The sequence below is a fragment of the Melospiza georgiana genome, chromosome 16 (genome assembly GCF_028018845.1).
Source record: "Melospiza georgiana isolate bMelGeo1 chromosome 16, bMelGeo1.pri, whole genome shotgun sequence".
NCBI classification, from domain to species: domain Eukaryota; kingdom Metazoa; phylum Chordata; class Aves; order Passeriformes; family Passerellidae; genus Melospiza; species Melospiza georgiana.
This window is the reverse complement of record NC_080445.1, coordinates 1,306,827-1,320,425: the sequence shown is the minus strand read 5'-3', so window position 1 is coordinate 1,320,425 and position 13,599 is coordinate 1,306,827. Positions and strand designations below refer to the sequence as shown.

At 48.7% G+C, this 13,599-nt stretch overlaps 1 protein-coding gene across 4 annotated transcripts in view; it reads left to right on the top strand.

Moving 5' to 3' along the window:
• TSC2 (TSC complex subunit 2) overlaps positions 1-13,599 on the top strand; it is a 33,214-nt gene that overhangs the window by 6,889 nt on the left and 12,726 nt on the right. For 2 of the 4 annotated variants that reach the window (XM_058035950.1, XM_058035948.1), the window contains exons 13-29: positions 137-240; positions 1,026-1,107; positions 1,951-2,106; positions 2,238-2,354; positions 2,834-2,956; positions 3,231-3,337; positions 4,089-4,242; positions 5,094-5,216; positions 5,525-5,659; positions 6,103-6,292; positions 6,660-6,753; positions 7,236-7,338; positions 7,709-7,803; positions 10,236-10,367; positions 12,240-12,404; positions 13,146-13,298; positions 13,444-13,556. In XM_058035950.1, coding sequence (XP_057891933.1) covers positions 137-240; positions 1,026-1,107; positions 1,951-2,106; positions 2,238-2,354; positions 2,834-2,956; positions 3,231-3,337; positions 4,089-4,242; positions 5,094-5,216; positions 5,525-5,659; positions 6,103-6,292; positions 6,660-6,753; positions 7,236-7,338; positions 7,709-7,803; positions 10,236-10,367; positions 12,240-12,404; positions 13,146-13,298; positions 13,444-13,556 — 2,146 coding nt within the window. The remainder of the gene's footprint in view (positions 1-136; positions 241-1,025; positions 1,108-1,950; positions 2,107-2,237; positions 2,355-2,833; positions 2,957-3,230; positions 3,338-4,088; positions 4,243-5,093; positions 5,217-5,524; positions 5,660-6,102; positions 6,293-6,659; positions 6,754-7,235; positions 7,339-7,708; positions 7,804-10,235; positions 10,368-12,239; positions 12,405-13,145; positions 13,299-13,443; positions 13,557-13,599) is intronic. The other 2 variants (XM_058035949.1, XM_058035951.1) reach the window with 2 other exon arrangements.

Below are 13,599 nucleotides of genomic sequence, written 5' to 3'. Positions count from 1 at the left end.
AGAGTCCTAAAATAGGAAATGGTCAGAAAACCCCAGCAAGGACTTCCATGAGCCTTATTCCCATGGAGGGGGTTGGGGAAATGGATTTATTATGTTTACTTATGCAATAAAAACATTGCTTGGTCTTTCCATGAAGGAATCTTCTGTGTTAAACCTGATAACATACAGAGCTCAGTCCATCCACCCTGCCAAAGATGGCTGGATCCACAACCTGCAGCTCCTAATGGAGAGATTCTTCAGGTAGGAAATCATAACTTTGGGAACTTCTTAATTTAAGAAGCACTTTCAAGTGTTTCTTGCCACCTTGTCATGCTAGGTGATTTTGTTTTCTGAAGTTCTAAGTCAGTAAGTGGCTGCTGAGAAGTGTGGTAGTCCCAGGGCAGAGCACATGAAAGGAGTTATTTAACAGAAGAAAATCTTTCCCCTGAGTTCTTTATGCTGCTTTTTTCTCCTTCTCTTTCATTCCATTCAATACTATTCCAATTAGCTTAGGCAGTTGTGTTCCACTCCACAGCACTTTGTAGTTCTGACACCAAACAAGATTTTCCTGTTAAGCATTAGGGTTGCATATGGCTATCCAGTATTCCAGTTATCTGGTTTTGAATTGGTGCTCCCTAAGGGATTCTGTGCTCTGAAACATCAACCCAGAGCAATAACAAACTTGTGTCTCCTCTGTGAAATGCTGCCAAAGAGCAGCTCTTCCTCAGTGCCATGTGTTTGCTTTTAAATTCGCTCACCAGAGCACTTGTTCTTCTGCCATGTGCTTCCTAGTTTGGATTGGAAATGAGAAAGTGCAATTACAGGTCTGCAGAAGGAGTGAAAGCTGACCTGGGATTTGAATTTCCAATTGTTCTTGAATCTGATTTCAGGTGTAGAGACATTAACTCAGGGCTCAGGTGATCTCTCATAGTTACTGCTCCAACTCTGACAAAGTTTCTTATTTTCCTTTAGTTTTACTTTTCCCCATTCCCTAAATACCAACAACTCTTATTTTATTAATTCTGGATTTGCTTTTCCTGTTTTAGGAACGAGAGCCGCAGTGCTGTTAGGATTAAGGTCCTGGATGTGCTGTCCTTTGTGCTGAGCATCAACAGACAGTTCTATGAGGTGTGTTTGCCTGGGGGCCAGCTGAGGTCTCAGGTGGTGGGAAAGCCTTTGGTAGAACATTGTCCTGGGGGTTTCACATCCCCTCTGCCCGTGGGGAAGGCACAGCCCTGGGCTCTCAATCCCACACAGAGCTGTTTCTTTGGGATGCTTGTGAGGGGATTTGCCATTGTTTGTCCTTAGCTGGATACAGAAATGTGCAATTTGCAGTGGGAGCTGCAGGGTTCTGAGGACAAACCTTGTTGTGTCTTGGCTTCCCTGTTTTAAGGCTGTTAAATCTATGTCTGTTTTGTTTTGGAAGAATTGACAGTCGATGACAGAGTTTCAAAGCTGATTTAAAAGCTTTGTAAAAGGATGGGAACTGGACATATTGGGCAGTGACTGGTCTTGGTGCTTGCAGTTTAATTGCTGTCCAAGATGGAAACTCTGTAAGAGAGAAGTTGGGGATATCCAGGGATGTCTTCATCTCCTCAGGATGTGCCCAAAGTGTCAGAGGGCAGGAAGGGGCAGAGATGCTCCTTGGGTTCCTTCAAGATTTGTGACAACATGAAGCTGTTGGAGTTTCCTCTCTCTCTCAAAGAACCAAGGCCTAGAAATCCCTGTCTGTTTGAGCCTGGGCTGTCAGATCTCTAGGACAGAAAAAACCCAAAGCACTGAAAAGTTCAATAAAGTCACAAATATCTGGAGGGCTGGCAGACAGAAATAGCTGTGGGATGGAAGGGGAGGTGAAGGAATGAAGCAGTGGAGGAGCAAGCCTGCTACCAGAATAGCTGAGTTGTTTTGTTTGCAGTTGTTTCTCTAACGTGCTGAACATCTGACAGCTTGGGAGGGTCTGTCCTCTTGCAGGAGGAGCTGATAAACCTGGTGGTGATCTCCCAGCTGGCTCACATCCCAGAGGACAAAGACCACCAGGTCCGAAAATTGGCCACTCAGCTGCTGGTGGACCTGGCTGAAGGCTGCAACACTCACCACTTCAACAGCCTGCTGGACATCATTGAGAAGGTGAATTCCACCTCCAGGGCTGGCAGCTTTCCCAGCAGGGGTGACTTCCTGAGGCTCTGAGGCTTCCAGCATGGAAACAGAGAAAGGATGTGCTGCAGGTTTCAACCACGTGTTGCTTTTCTCTTTCAAAGGTGGCTGCACATTCTCTGTCATCTCCCTCTGAACTGGAAGAGAGGGACTTGCTGTCATATTCAGCTTCTCTGGAGGATGTCAAGACAGCAGTTCTTGGGCTCCTCATAATTCTTCAGGTAAATGCTGCAGAGCATTAAACACAGATTGTTCCTAATACTCTTCTGCAAGACTTGGCTTTTTAGATAACTCTTCTCCCACTCTAAATATTCTGACTTTTAACTATTTAATGTTTTAAGTCTTGTTTTGGTGAGTGCTTTGATTTTGAGCACTGTGGAACTGTTTGCTGAGTGTTGCATTTTCTTAACTCCCACTGCACAACCCAGCACATTTTCCTGTTTGGAGGGAGGATGTGGCCATAAATTAGCAGAAAGGAGGAGCTGATAACCTTGAGTGGATTTAATAGATCTGTTGTGCTTGGGCAGCATGTCCTGGACTGTGCTGAAGAGCCGGCTGTTCTCTGGAGCAGCTCTGGATCTTTACAATGTTCCTTCCAGAGCCATTCAGTGAGGATGAAGCTTTTGCTGCATTTCTGCTGGAAGTGGCAGTGCAGCCCAGGGGTGTGACAGGGCTGTGTGTCTGTGTTTCTGTGCTGCAGACCAAGCTGTACAGTTTGCCCTCCAGCCACGCCACGCGCGTGTACGAGATGCTGATCCAGCACGTGCAGCGCCACTACAAGTTCTGCTACAGCCTGCCCGTGGCCAGCAGCATCAGGCTGCAGGTAGGAGCAGCCCCTGTGCCCCCAGAGCTGCACAGCCCGCTGGGTTCCTGGCTAAAGGTGGGGACTGGGTGCTCTGGGGCTTGCAAGAAGTAGAATTAATGTTCCTTGGTTCACACAGGTGTAAATGCGATGTGATGCCAGCAGTGATGCCTCCTGCAGAACAAGCTGTGGCATCTCTTAAAAATCCTTCTGCGCCAGGAAAAATATAATGTAGGGGTGGGAGAGTATTGCAGTGGCTGAGGTTTGAGTGACTCCAGTGTGTTCCTTGTTGCAGGTGTTTGATTTCCTGCTGATGCTCCGAGCTGACTCCCTGCACCGCCTGGGCCTTGCCAACAAGGATGGAGCAGTGAGGTTCAGCCCCTACTGCCTCTGTGATTTTGTGTAGGTTTCTCATTGTGTTTAGCAAAAGAATCACATAGTGGTTTGGGTTGGAAGGGATCCTAGAGCTCATCCAGTGCCTCCCCTGCCATGGGCAGGGACACCTTCCACTGTCCCAGGCTGCTCCAAACCCCACCCAACCTGGCCTTGGACACTTCTTAATTTATTTTTTATTTTTAAAAAGTTGTTTTCCAAACTAAATTGTGTTTCCAGACTAAATTGTGTGCTGAGCTCAATGTTCCATCAGTAACAATCTGCAATTTTTCTAAATCTTCCACATCCAAGACCAGTCTGTATTTACAGACTAGGATTGTCTGAACCAGTAAGGCATTGGTGAACTGTTCTTACAAATCACTTACCTGCAGAGCTCTCAATCTCAGACATGAAATTTAAGTTCCTGCTCACAAAGCTTCCCCCAAAAATGTGCAATTTTTTGCCTCATACCAGTTCCATGCTGAATTTGATTCAATGATTTGTACAAATCTGGCTAGTTTTAATTTTATGGCTTGTCTAAAGTTGTGTAACACACCCCAAAAGCTATCTTTCTAAATTAGATAGAAAAATCCTTTATTGATCAAATTGGCTGATTGCAGTGTGTCTGCTGAGCAATCCTGTGCTTTTTAAAATTGAAAATGCAGATTACATTGTTCAATCTTTAACCTGGCTCCCAAACAGGGTGGTGCTGTAGGTCACATGAATAAGCTGTAAAAATGACGTGTATTTTTCTGTATTTTTCTCCCTTTCTGTGCTGCAGAGAGGCAGAGAAAAGGGCTTCTGAGAAAAAGCCCCCTGGCACCCTGTCCCCACCTTCAGGCAGCCCCAGCGTGCCTTCCCAGGGTGGCACCGTCCGGGTGGGACACCTGCCCTACTCCATGGTCTTTGGGGTCCTCCTGCAGTGTTTGAAGCAGGTATGTCCCCTCCTGGCATCCTTCTGTCCCCTCCTGGCATCCTTGTGTCCACTCCTGGCATCCTTCTGTCCCCTCCTGGCGTCTTTCTGTCCCCTCCTGGCATCCTTGTGTCCACTCCTGGCGTCTTTCTGTCCCCTCCTGGCATCCTTCTGTCCCCTCCTGGCATCCTTCTGTCCACTCCTGGCGTCTTTCTGTCCCCTCCTGGCACCAGCTGCCTGTCAAATTCCAGCCCAGAGATCTTAAATGTATCCTGTAAAGCAATTTCTGCTCCTCCTGCTCAAAATCTGGGTGTGATTGTGCAGCTTCACAGCCACCAGTGGGAGCAGCAGTGCAGCTCTTCAGAAAATGAGCACAGCTTTCCCTGCACTGCTTCAGAGCAGGCAAGGGCAAAAGCTGAGCTTGTTAAACAAGATCCAAGAGGCCATCCTGCTTCTGAAAGGGCATTTGGAATTAAAACCTCTCCCACTGCGAGTTTGTGAGGTGTTTTGAGGATTTGTGAATGTTTCATCAGCAATAAACTGTAAATAGGAATTGTTCCTGAGGGTGGCATTGGACACAGTTCTGTGCTGAGGGCTTGGCTTGCTCTGGGAGTTAATTGGTGCTGGTGCTTTGGAGAATTGGATTCTGGCTGTCAGATCTCAATATAATTCCTCTTCCAGTTTGTGGTGCCAGTATTGCACCTCGAGCTGGGTGACAGACAGGGAGAAACTTGTGACTTCTTTTTCTGTATCAACCACGACAAGGCCTACATCTGCCTAGGAAATGACACATTGTCTGCAGTTTGATTGATCTTCCAAACTCAAGTGAAATCATGCAAAAATTTTCAAGCTTAACATTTCCTGTCTTTGCAGGAGACAGACTGGAAGGTGCTGAAGTTGGTTCTCAACAAATTACCCGAGTCCCTCCGCTATAAAGTGCTATTTTTAACTTCTCCTTGCAACATAGACCAGCTGGCCTCTGCACTGAGCAACATGGTAATGCCACTGAAGCACAGTCCCCAGCTCCTTGGCTTGCTTGGGAATTGCTTGGAGGAGATTTTTGAGTGGTTTTTTTTGTCTTCAGAATAATATTTTAAAGATTAGCAGGCTGGTTGTCAATCCTTACTCACCCTCTTGTTTATGAGGGTTGTTCTAGGTACAGAATAGGTAATAATTGTTTCTTTTAATGCATGTATATGGATATATGTATACACAGGTCTTGGGGAGCTGTGGGCAGTGCCTTCTGCTGCCTTTCAGAGGGTGTTTTAGTGAGAGGTGCCCTGACTGGCTGTGTGATTTGTCAGCTCACAGACAAGAAGACCACGGACAGGCTCCACGGGACCCCCGAAGGCTTTTCCCGCACGGATCTGCACCTGGCTGTGGTCCCCGTGCTGACAGCACTGATATCTTACCACAACTACCTGGACAAAGCCAAGCAGGTGTGGGGACACGGGAGGCTGCAGGGAGGGCAGAGCCTGTACAGCATGGTTTAGCCTGGGAGCTGGTTAGGAGACAGGAGTGCAAGGTAACACTGCCTTTTGTTGGTGAAAAAACACTTTGGTGACTCCATGTAGGATTAACTGTGGGTTCACTCCTCACCTCTCCCCCCTCACAGGTCACTGAGTGATTCTACCCTCTTATAAACACAGAATTTCTGTTAAATCAGTAACTTTAAGTCTCAACTACCTACTTGATTTGAGTTCCCTGATAAGAGTTTGGCCTGGGGTATCTGCAGTGTTATTTAAAGCTCAGTGTTAGCACTCGGCTGTGTCACCCAGCCTTGCAGCAGGGGTACCTTCAGGGTGTTCTGGGGTGCTGCCAGGAGTCAGGGGGTGCTGTCAGGGTGTTCTTTGGTGTGCTGAGTGTTTCCCTGCCCTGCCAGCGAGAGATCGTGTACTGCCTGGAGCACGGGCTCATCTACCGCTGTGCCAACCAGTGCGTGGTGGCGCTGTCAGTCTGCAGCGTGGAGATGCCCGACATCATCATCAAGGCACTGCCCGTCCTCATTGTCAAACTCACCCACATTTCTGCCACGGCCAACATGGCAATCCCTCTGCTGGAATTTCTGTCAAGTAAGTCGTGATGTTCTTCTTTTCGGTGTCTGTAGTTGTGGGTTCTGTGTGGAATGGGAGGATGTTGGTCATATGGAATGCACTGTGATGCCCTTGCTCAGGTTATAAATGTTGGATCACCTCATTTGTTACAAGTTTTCTGTATGAAGCTCTTGCTCTGAAGAGAGAAACACACTCTGTGTTGTGCAGCCATACAGAAATACCAGCTGCTTTCTTCTTGCATGGTGTGATTTAACTTCCATGTCACTGATCATTCAGAAAAAACCCAAAAATTTAGAAATTAAACTGAGCTAGGATGTTGAAGGGTTGTGTGGAAGGGCTGTGTTGAGGGCTCACCTGTGCTGGTTTTGCTGTTGGACTCTTGCAGCTCTGGCCAGGCTGCCTCACCTGTACCGGAACTTCGCGGCAGAGCAGTACGCCAGCGTCTTCGCCATCTCCCTGCCCTACACCAACCCCTCCAAGTAAGGCCACAGCAATGTGCTTCTGTCATCTGTGAAACTCAGAGCTTGGAAAGCCTTTTCTTGTACTTCTTAGTTCAAGGTTATTCATAGGATGTTGCTCATTCTGGTGTCACCAGGCTTTTCCCGAAGAAGGGATATTTCTGCCCTGTGAGGGTGGGGAGGCCTTGGCACAGGTGCCCAGAGAAGCTGTGGTTGTACCTGGGTCCCTGGAAATGTCCAAGGCCATGCTGGACAGGGCTTGGAGCAACCTGGGACAGTGGAAGGTGGAACTGGATGATCTCTAAGATCCCTTCCCACCCAAACCATTCTGTAATTTCCATGATACAATTCTAGGTCATCATCACCTTGGACAAAAACCTGTTTTTCTTGAAGAGAATTTTTGAGGGCTTTTTTTTTCCTTGACACTCTGAGTAGGTGAAGGAGCAGTTCAGTGTGCCAGGCTGAGCAGAGCACACTGAGCTGGGGTGTCTGTGCTGCTGCAGGTTTAACCAGTACATCGTTTGCCTGGCCCACCACGTCATCGCCATGTGGTTCATCCGCTGCCGCCTGCCCTTCCGCAAGGACTTTGTCCCCTACATCACCAAGGTAATGGCACTGCTCAGCCCAGCAGCACCCAGGGGACCTGATCCAAACTGAGCTGAGATCTTTGAAGGTTCTCTTTGAAGCCTGCAGAATTCTGGTTTTCTTGCCAGCACCTCTGTGAGCTCTTGTGCTTTGAGTTGCAGATTTTGAGTCGCAGATTTTGAGCTGCAGATTTTGAGCTGCAGATTTTGAGCTGCAGATTTTGGGCTGCAGATTTTGAGTTGCAGATTTTAGGCTGCAGATTTTGAGTTGCAGATTTTAGGCTGCTGATTTTGGGCTGCAGAGTTTGAGTTGCAGATTTTGGGCTGCAGATTTTGAGCTGCAGATTTTGAGCCGCACGTTGTTCACGTTGTCACCTCCTGTCCCCACACAGGGCCTGCGCTCCAACGTGCTCCTGTCCTTCGATGACACCCCAGAGAAGGACAGCTTCAGGGCTCGCAGCACCAGCCTCAATGAGAGGCCAAAGAGGTAAATTCTCCTGGAGCCCAGCAGGGTTTGGTGTTCCTGCTCTGGTGCTCACGCCCTGCCCTGCGTGTCCCTGAGGGAGGCTGGGTACTGATCCCCATCTAGCAGTGCAGTAAGCAAGCAAAGTAAACCTCTTTAGGTCAAAGACTAATGGGGTTGGTGAGAGGCTGGGATCCAGCCAGGCTGGCAGCCTGGTGGGGCAGCTGAGGCAGCACTGCCTGTCCTGCAGGCCTGTGCAGCCCTTTTGGTGCTCACTTCTGAAAATCAACACTTGTGTCAGGTTGGGGTGTGTCAGTGCAGTGTTAGCAGAGATGAGAGAAGAGGGTGATACCAGAGATAACAGAATCCCATGTTCATGTGGATTGTGTGAGCTTCTTTTGATGATTGATCTGTAACGAGTAATTTTCAGACGATTGCCAGAGAAATGGTTGTGATCAACGACCTGGATAAATTAGAGAGCCAGTACTGTGTTTTTCCATGGTGTTCCCAGCCAGGTCAGTGCACTGGCTGGCACACAGCTGCTTTCTGTCCAATCCCTTTTTTATTTTTTGAATTTTTGAAGCCATCATGACAGTTTTAAGCAAAGCCTTCAGAAGTCAGAGCTGTTCTTGCCAGCAATCATTCAAAGTAACATTTGCCAGGGGACAAAGATATTCCTTGGAAGGCATTCAGGGTTTCTCCAGTGTCCTTTTACCTGCAGGGGTTACCTAAACTGGTTCACTTAACTTGCTTCAGTGTTGTGAGCAGTGAGCACATGGTGGCATCTGAGCCCTGGGGAAAGTGCCTCTACTTCAGCTGCAAGGCTGCAGCAGTCTTGCAATGCAGAAACACCATCCCTGCCCTACTGCTGCAGCTGTAAGCCTTGTGTTGTGTTTCATCTCTCCCATCTCCTCCTCTTTCATCCAGAAACTTGGAAGAGAAGGCTTTTGACACTCATCTCTCCAATTAGAATTCCAACTAATCTTTTTTTTTTTCCTTTTTTTCCCCCTTAAAAAACCTGTTAAATTCTACCAGGTTGGAATACTACTGTCTCTAAAGGCTTTTGCTGGATCACTTTCCACAGAGATCTCTGCTGAGGAGTGTGGCTGTACTCAGGCAGTGCCCAAGGCACTGGAATAGCAGGATGCCACTGCCTCTGGGCCTGGCTGAGCATGGATTCTGGCCAGGGCACAGAGGAAAGGCCTGGAGCAGATTCCAGTTTCCTTCCTGAGAAGTTTCTGGGCTTGGTTTTCAGTCCTGAAGCCCAAAGAATGTTTCCCACCCATAGCTGAGGTGCTGGGTGTTCCAAGGGTAATGATCCCAGCAGTTCCCAGGGCTGCTGGGTGTGCTGATGTTGGTGTAGGGGATGATGCCTGAGCATGAGCCTGGGCTCTCTGCAGCAGCTGTGGCCAAAATTATCTGGGAAAGGTTGTTGGGAGAAGGACAAAGAAATTCTGATCCCTGCAGGTGGCAGTCTGAGATGTAAGAGCTCACTGAGATGAGGATGGCAGACAAATTGTGTTTAGAAAGAGCCAGAAGGGTTAAATTAGTGCCTGCATTTTATCCCTGGGGATGGGAGCTGCTGGACCAACTGTTCTGCCCAAATTAGCCCGAGCCTGGCGTGCATCTCAGTGACTAATTAAAGTGCCTCTTGGATCTTAATTGGATCTTAATTGCTGTCATCTCCCACGTGTTCCTGGCACTTGCCAGTGTGCACAGTAATTTCCTTTCTGTGCCAGCCCAGAGCCCAGGGGGTTCCCTGGAGCCCGGGCTGAGGCACAGGAGCATCCCCAGGGCTGTTTGTGGGCTCTGCAGTGTGGCAGGGTCTGGAACAGGGGTTCAGTGTCCCCAGGGCCTCGAGCTGGGCTAAAGGACACCTCTGGGAGGCCCTGGGTGTGCTGTGACTTGGGGGAGAGCTCAGCTTTGGGCCAGGCTTAGTGAGGACAGAGAAGGGTGTCATGGTCCCTGTCTCTTATTAAAAACTGCTGTGACCTAGTGCAGGTAAAGCATTTTAGGATCTGTGGAAGCCCTCAGGTGTTGAGCCATGGTGAGTTGGGGCAACACAAGAGGGGGTTGAAGTGCACAAAAGTCCTCAGCCTTGAGGAATTAGTGCCAGGGAGCCCTCAGGTGCCCTTGCCTTTGCTGAACAGCCCAGTATTCCAACTCTCATTTCAACCAGTTTTTTTCTTTTAACTTGTACTAATTTCATTTGTTTTGTAGCACATTTAAAATCTTGTTTTCAAAATGTGGTTTGTCTTTTTAAAGCTTTCAGCTCTGCTTGTTTGTATGTTTTAATTTTTGTTTCCCTTTTTTTTTTTTTGGCATTTGTTTTATTTTCCATCACCCTCCGGGATCCCCCAATATTGACCCTGTGACTGTGACCTTTCAACCTACATCCCTACAATGGTTTCCTCCCTTCTGTGACCTCTTTTGGGGCTTGGTGCTTCTCCACATAGTAGTTTAAGACTAGCCAAAAATGCAAAGCAAGGCTTGAATAACTCTCCTCCAGTGAAAGAGCTGAAAGAACCCTCTGCAGTTGATGCCTTCCGATCCCGCAGCATCAGTGTGTCTGAACATGTGGTCCGCAGGTAGAGGCACTTTGGATGGGGACAATCCAAGAGCAGCTGGGCCCTTGGAGGTTTTGCTGCCAGGGTGGGTGGAAGCAGGGTGGATTTGCATGTGGGATGCTTGCATGACTTGGTTATCCCATGAAAAGCCGGCCTCGGGCACGGGCGAGGGTTTTGGGAAAGCATCCCGAGGCTTCCCAAGGCCACGTCACACCCTGGGTGTCTGTGCTCACCTGGCCACGTTCTCTGGTGCTTTAGCAATCAAAGATTCTGTTTTCAAAGTAAAGGTAGTGAAGGGGAAAAAACCCCAAACAAACCCACACACAGAAAAAGGAAAAAGGTTGCATTCTGCACAAGTGAGAATCCTGGGTACAGCTCACTAAAACTTGAGCCTCTCAAGCAGGGGTTTGATTCAGGAGAGGCTCTGGAAGCTCTGCAGAGTCATGGAGAGCCTTCCTTCCAGTCTAGTTCTGGCCTCAGTTTAGGATTTGTTCTTCTGAAGGAGCTGGTGAAGTCTCCTGGTCTCAAGAATGATGCCATGAAAAACCTGGATTTGTCTTTCCAGAGAGCAGTGAGGGCTGTGCTCAGCCCATAGGAATTGTTGCTTTCACAGCTAAGGAAAACAAGATTTGATTTCAGAGATTGATTTGATTGACTGACAGGTTTTGATGGCAAGCATTGATCTGCTCCAATGAAAGATCTGAAATAATTGATGCCAGTTTTTAAAACATATTTCTGGATCACTTCTCTTGAGTGTTAAACTGCTGAACCTGAAGATTTGTACCTTAACCTGTAGGATTGCTGTCAGTGAAACTTGATTTGGTTTATTTTTTTTTATTTTTGGCTCTATGTAGTGTTTGGGGGAGAGAGGCTGAAGTGACTGAATTGCAATTCTAGTTCTGACACTTCATGTTACGGGAAAAATCTTTCCCTGGGAGAGTGAGGAAGCCTTGGCACAGGTGCCCAGAGCAGCTGTGGCTGCCCCTGCATCCCTGTCAGTGCCCAAGGCCAGGCTGGACAGGGCTTGGAGCCCCTGGGACAGTGAAGGTGTCCCTGCCATGGCAGAGGTGGCACTGCATGGGCTTTGAGGTCCCTTCCAACCCAAACCCTTCCAGGATTCTCTGATTTCCCCATTAATCATGAGGTGATTTTCTTCTCTTGCTTTTCCATGTAAAGGGTAGCAACAAAAAGTTCAGATAATTGCCCTTAATGAAGCCAAAGAAGTTGCCACGTGATAACGATTTTGGCTGTGCCTCAGCTTAGTTTGTATTACAATGACATGAGGAATTGTCTTTATAAAATATTGCAGTCCAGCCTAAAACAGAAATGGTTTTAAACTGCTTTGCTGATTTGGCTGATTTGAAGGCAGACCTTCTCTCTATTCTTGTGCCAGTTTCCTGTTCAGAGTGCAATGTTTTTTCCTATTTCAAGTTAAATTAGGTTTTACGTAGCTATTGAATTTGGAGGGGAAAAAAACAATATACAGAAGAGATGCAACAGAGAAAACAGCAAAGCACAGGATTGTAAAGTGAAGTGTGGAGTGCCCCAGTTTCTGGCTCATGGGCAACCTGCTGCCTGGGAAGCTGGTGCTGGTCATGGGGTGCTTGCCCTCAGCATAGTAGGAGCTCAAAGCTGCCACTCTCTCCTTGCTTGGTGCACTTGCCCATGGGCCACCAACGTCAGAGAGCGCTGGCACTGGGGTCTCTCAGAGAAAATCCCCTTGCTGCAAGGACAGCCTGGAAAGCACAGCACCAGGCTGACCCCAAAATCTGTTTCCCAAGGCCTGGGTGTGCTGGCTGGCACGTGCATGCACAGCAGGGGCTGCATCCCAGCATCTGTGAGCATAGGGACGTGGTGCCATCTCATCGGGCACCTGGGGACTTTCTCTTCCAGCCGCATCCAAACCTCCATCACCAGCTCCAGCCTGGGCTCTGCAGATGAAAACTCCATGGCTCAGGCTGATGACAACTTGAAAAACCTGCACCTGGAGCTGACAGAGACGTGCCTGGACATGATGGCTCGATACGTCTTCTCCAACTTCACCGCTGTGCCCAAGAGGTCAGTCAGGGACACACGGGTGGGATTCAGGTTCATTTTTCACTTCATTGGTGGGAAAATGTTGGGATTGTGGCAGGCTCAGGCTCTGAAGCCTTTCCTCACTGATAAAATCTTGGCTAAAAAGGAGAAGATTAGGAAAGACTGGAGATGGGAAGGCTGTGGTGAGGTCTCCAGGAGAGCTGGAGCGGGACTGGGGACAAGGGGTGGAGGGACAGGACACAGGGAATGGCTCCCACTGCCAGAGGGTAGGAATAGGTGGGATATTGGGAAGGAATTGTTCACTTTGAGGGTGGTGAGACCCTGGAATGGATTTCCCATAGGATGCCCCATCCTTATAAGTGTTCCAGGCTAGTTGAATAGGGTTTGGAGCAGCCTGGGATGGTGGAAAGTGTCCCTGCCATGGCGGGGGGTGGCACTGGGTGGGCTTTAAGGTTCTTCCCAACCCAAACCATTCTGTGGTTCTGTCAAATCCACTGGAGAGAAGCAATCTTTGCCTCAGCCAGGACCTGTCTGGAGGAGATGCCCTGAAGGTCTGGGAGCTTTGCTCCCTGTCCTTGCAGGATAATCCCCGTGTGCTGCAGCAGCTCATCCATCATCCTGATGGATAACAGGGATGTGGGCAGCAAAGAGGGGTGCCACAAATGCTGTGTAAAGGAGAGCAGGCAGCACCTCCTGCATGGTTAATGGCACCAGCTCTGTTCTCTGCCTCCTGAGGAATCTTCATCCCAGATGTGTTCCCAGGTCTCCCGTGGGGGAGTTTCTGCTGGCTGGAGGAAGGACCAAGACCTGGCTGGTTGGTAACAAGCTGGTGACCATCACTACAAGTGTTGGAACAGGGACAAGGTCCCTGCTTGGCCTGGACTCTGGAGAATTCCAGAGCACCCCAGAATCAAGGTAGGTGTTGCTCCCATTTCTGGAAATCTCCACCCGACAAAGTCACCTAAACCACTGCTAAATCTTTGTAGCATAAGAGGGATGTTTTATTTGTCCAGCACACCTGATTCCTCCCTCAACATCACTAGTATCTCCTTTCCTACAGCTCAGACCCTGTTTTGCAAGTGAGACAGACCAAGGAGGCTCCAGCCAAGCTGGAATCCCAGCCTGGGCAGCAGGTTTGCAGGAGCTCCCGCAACAGAGTCCGATCCATGTCGGGTGAGTTCCCATCCTGGGCTCTCTCCCTGCCACAGCTTGAAGG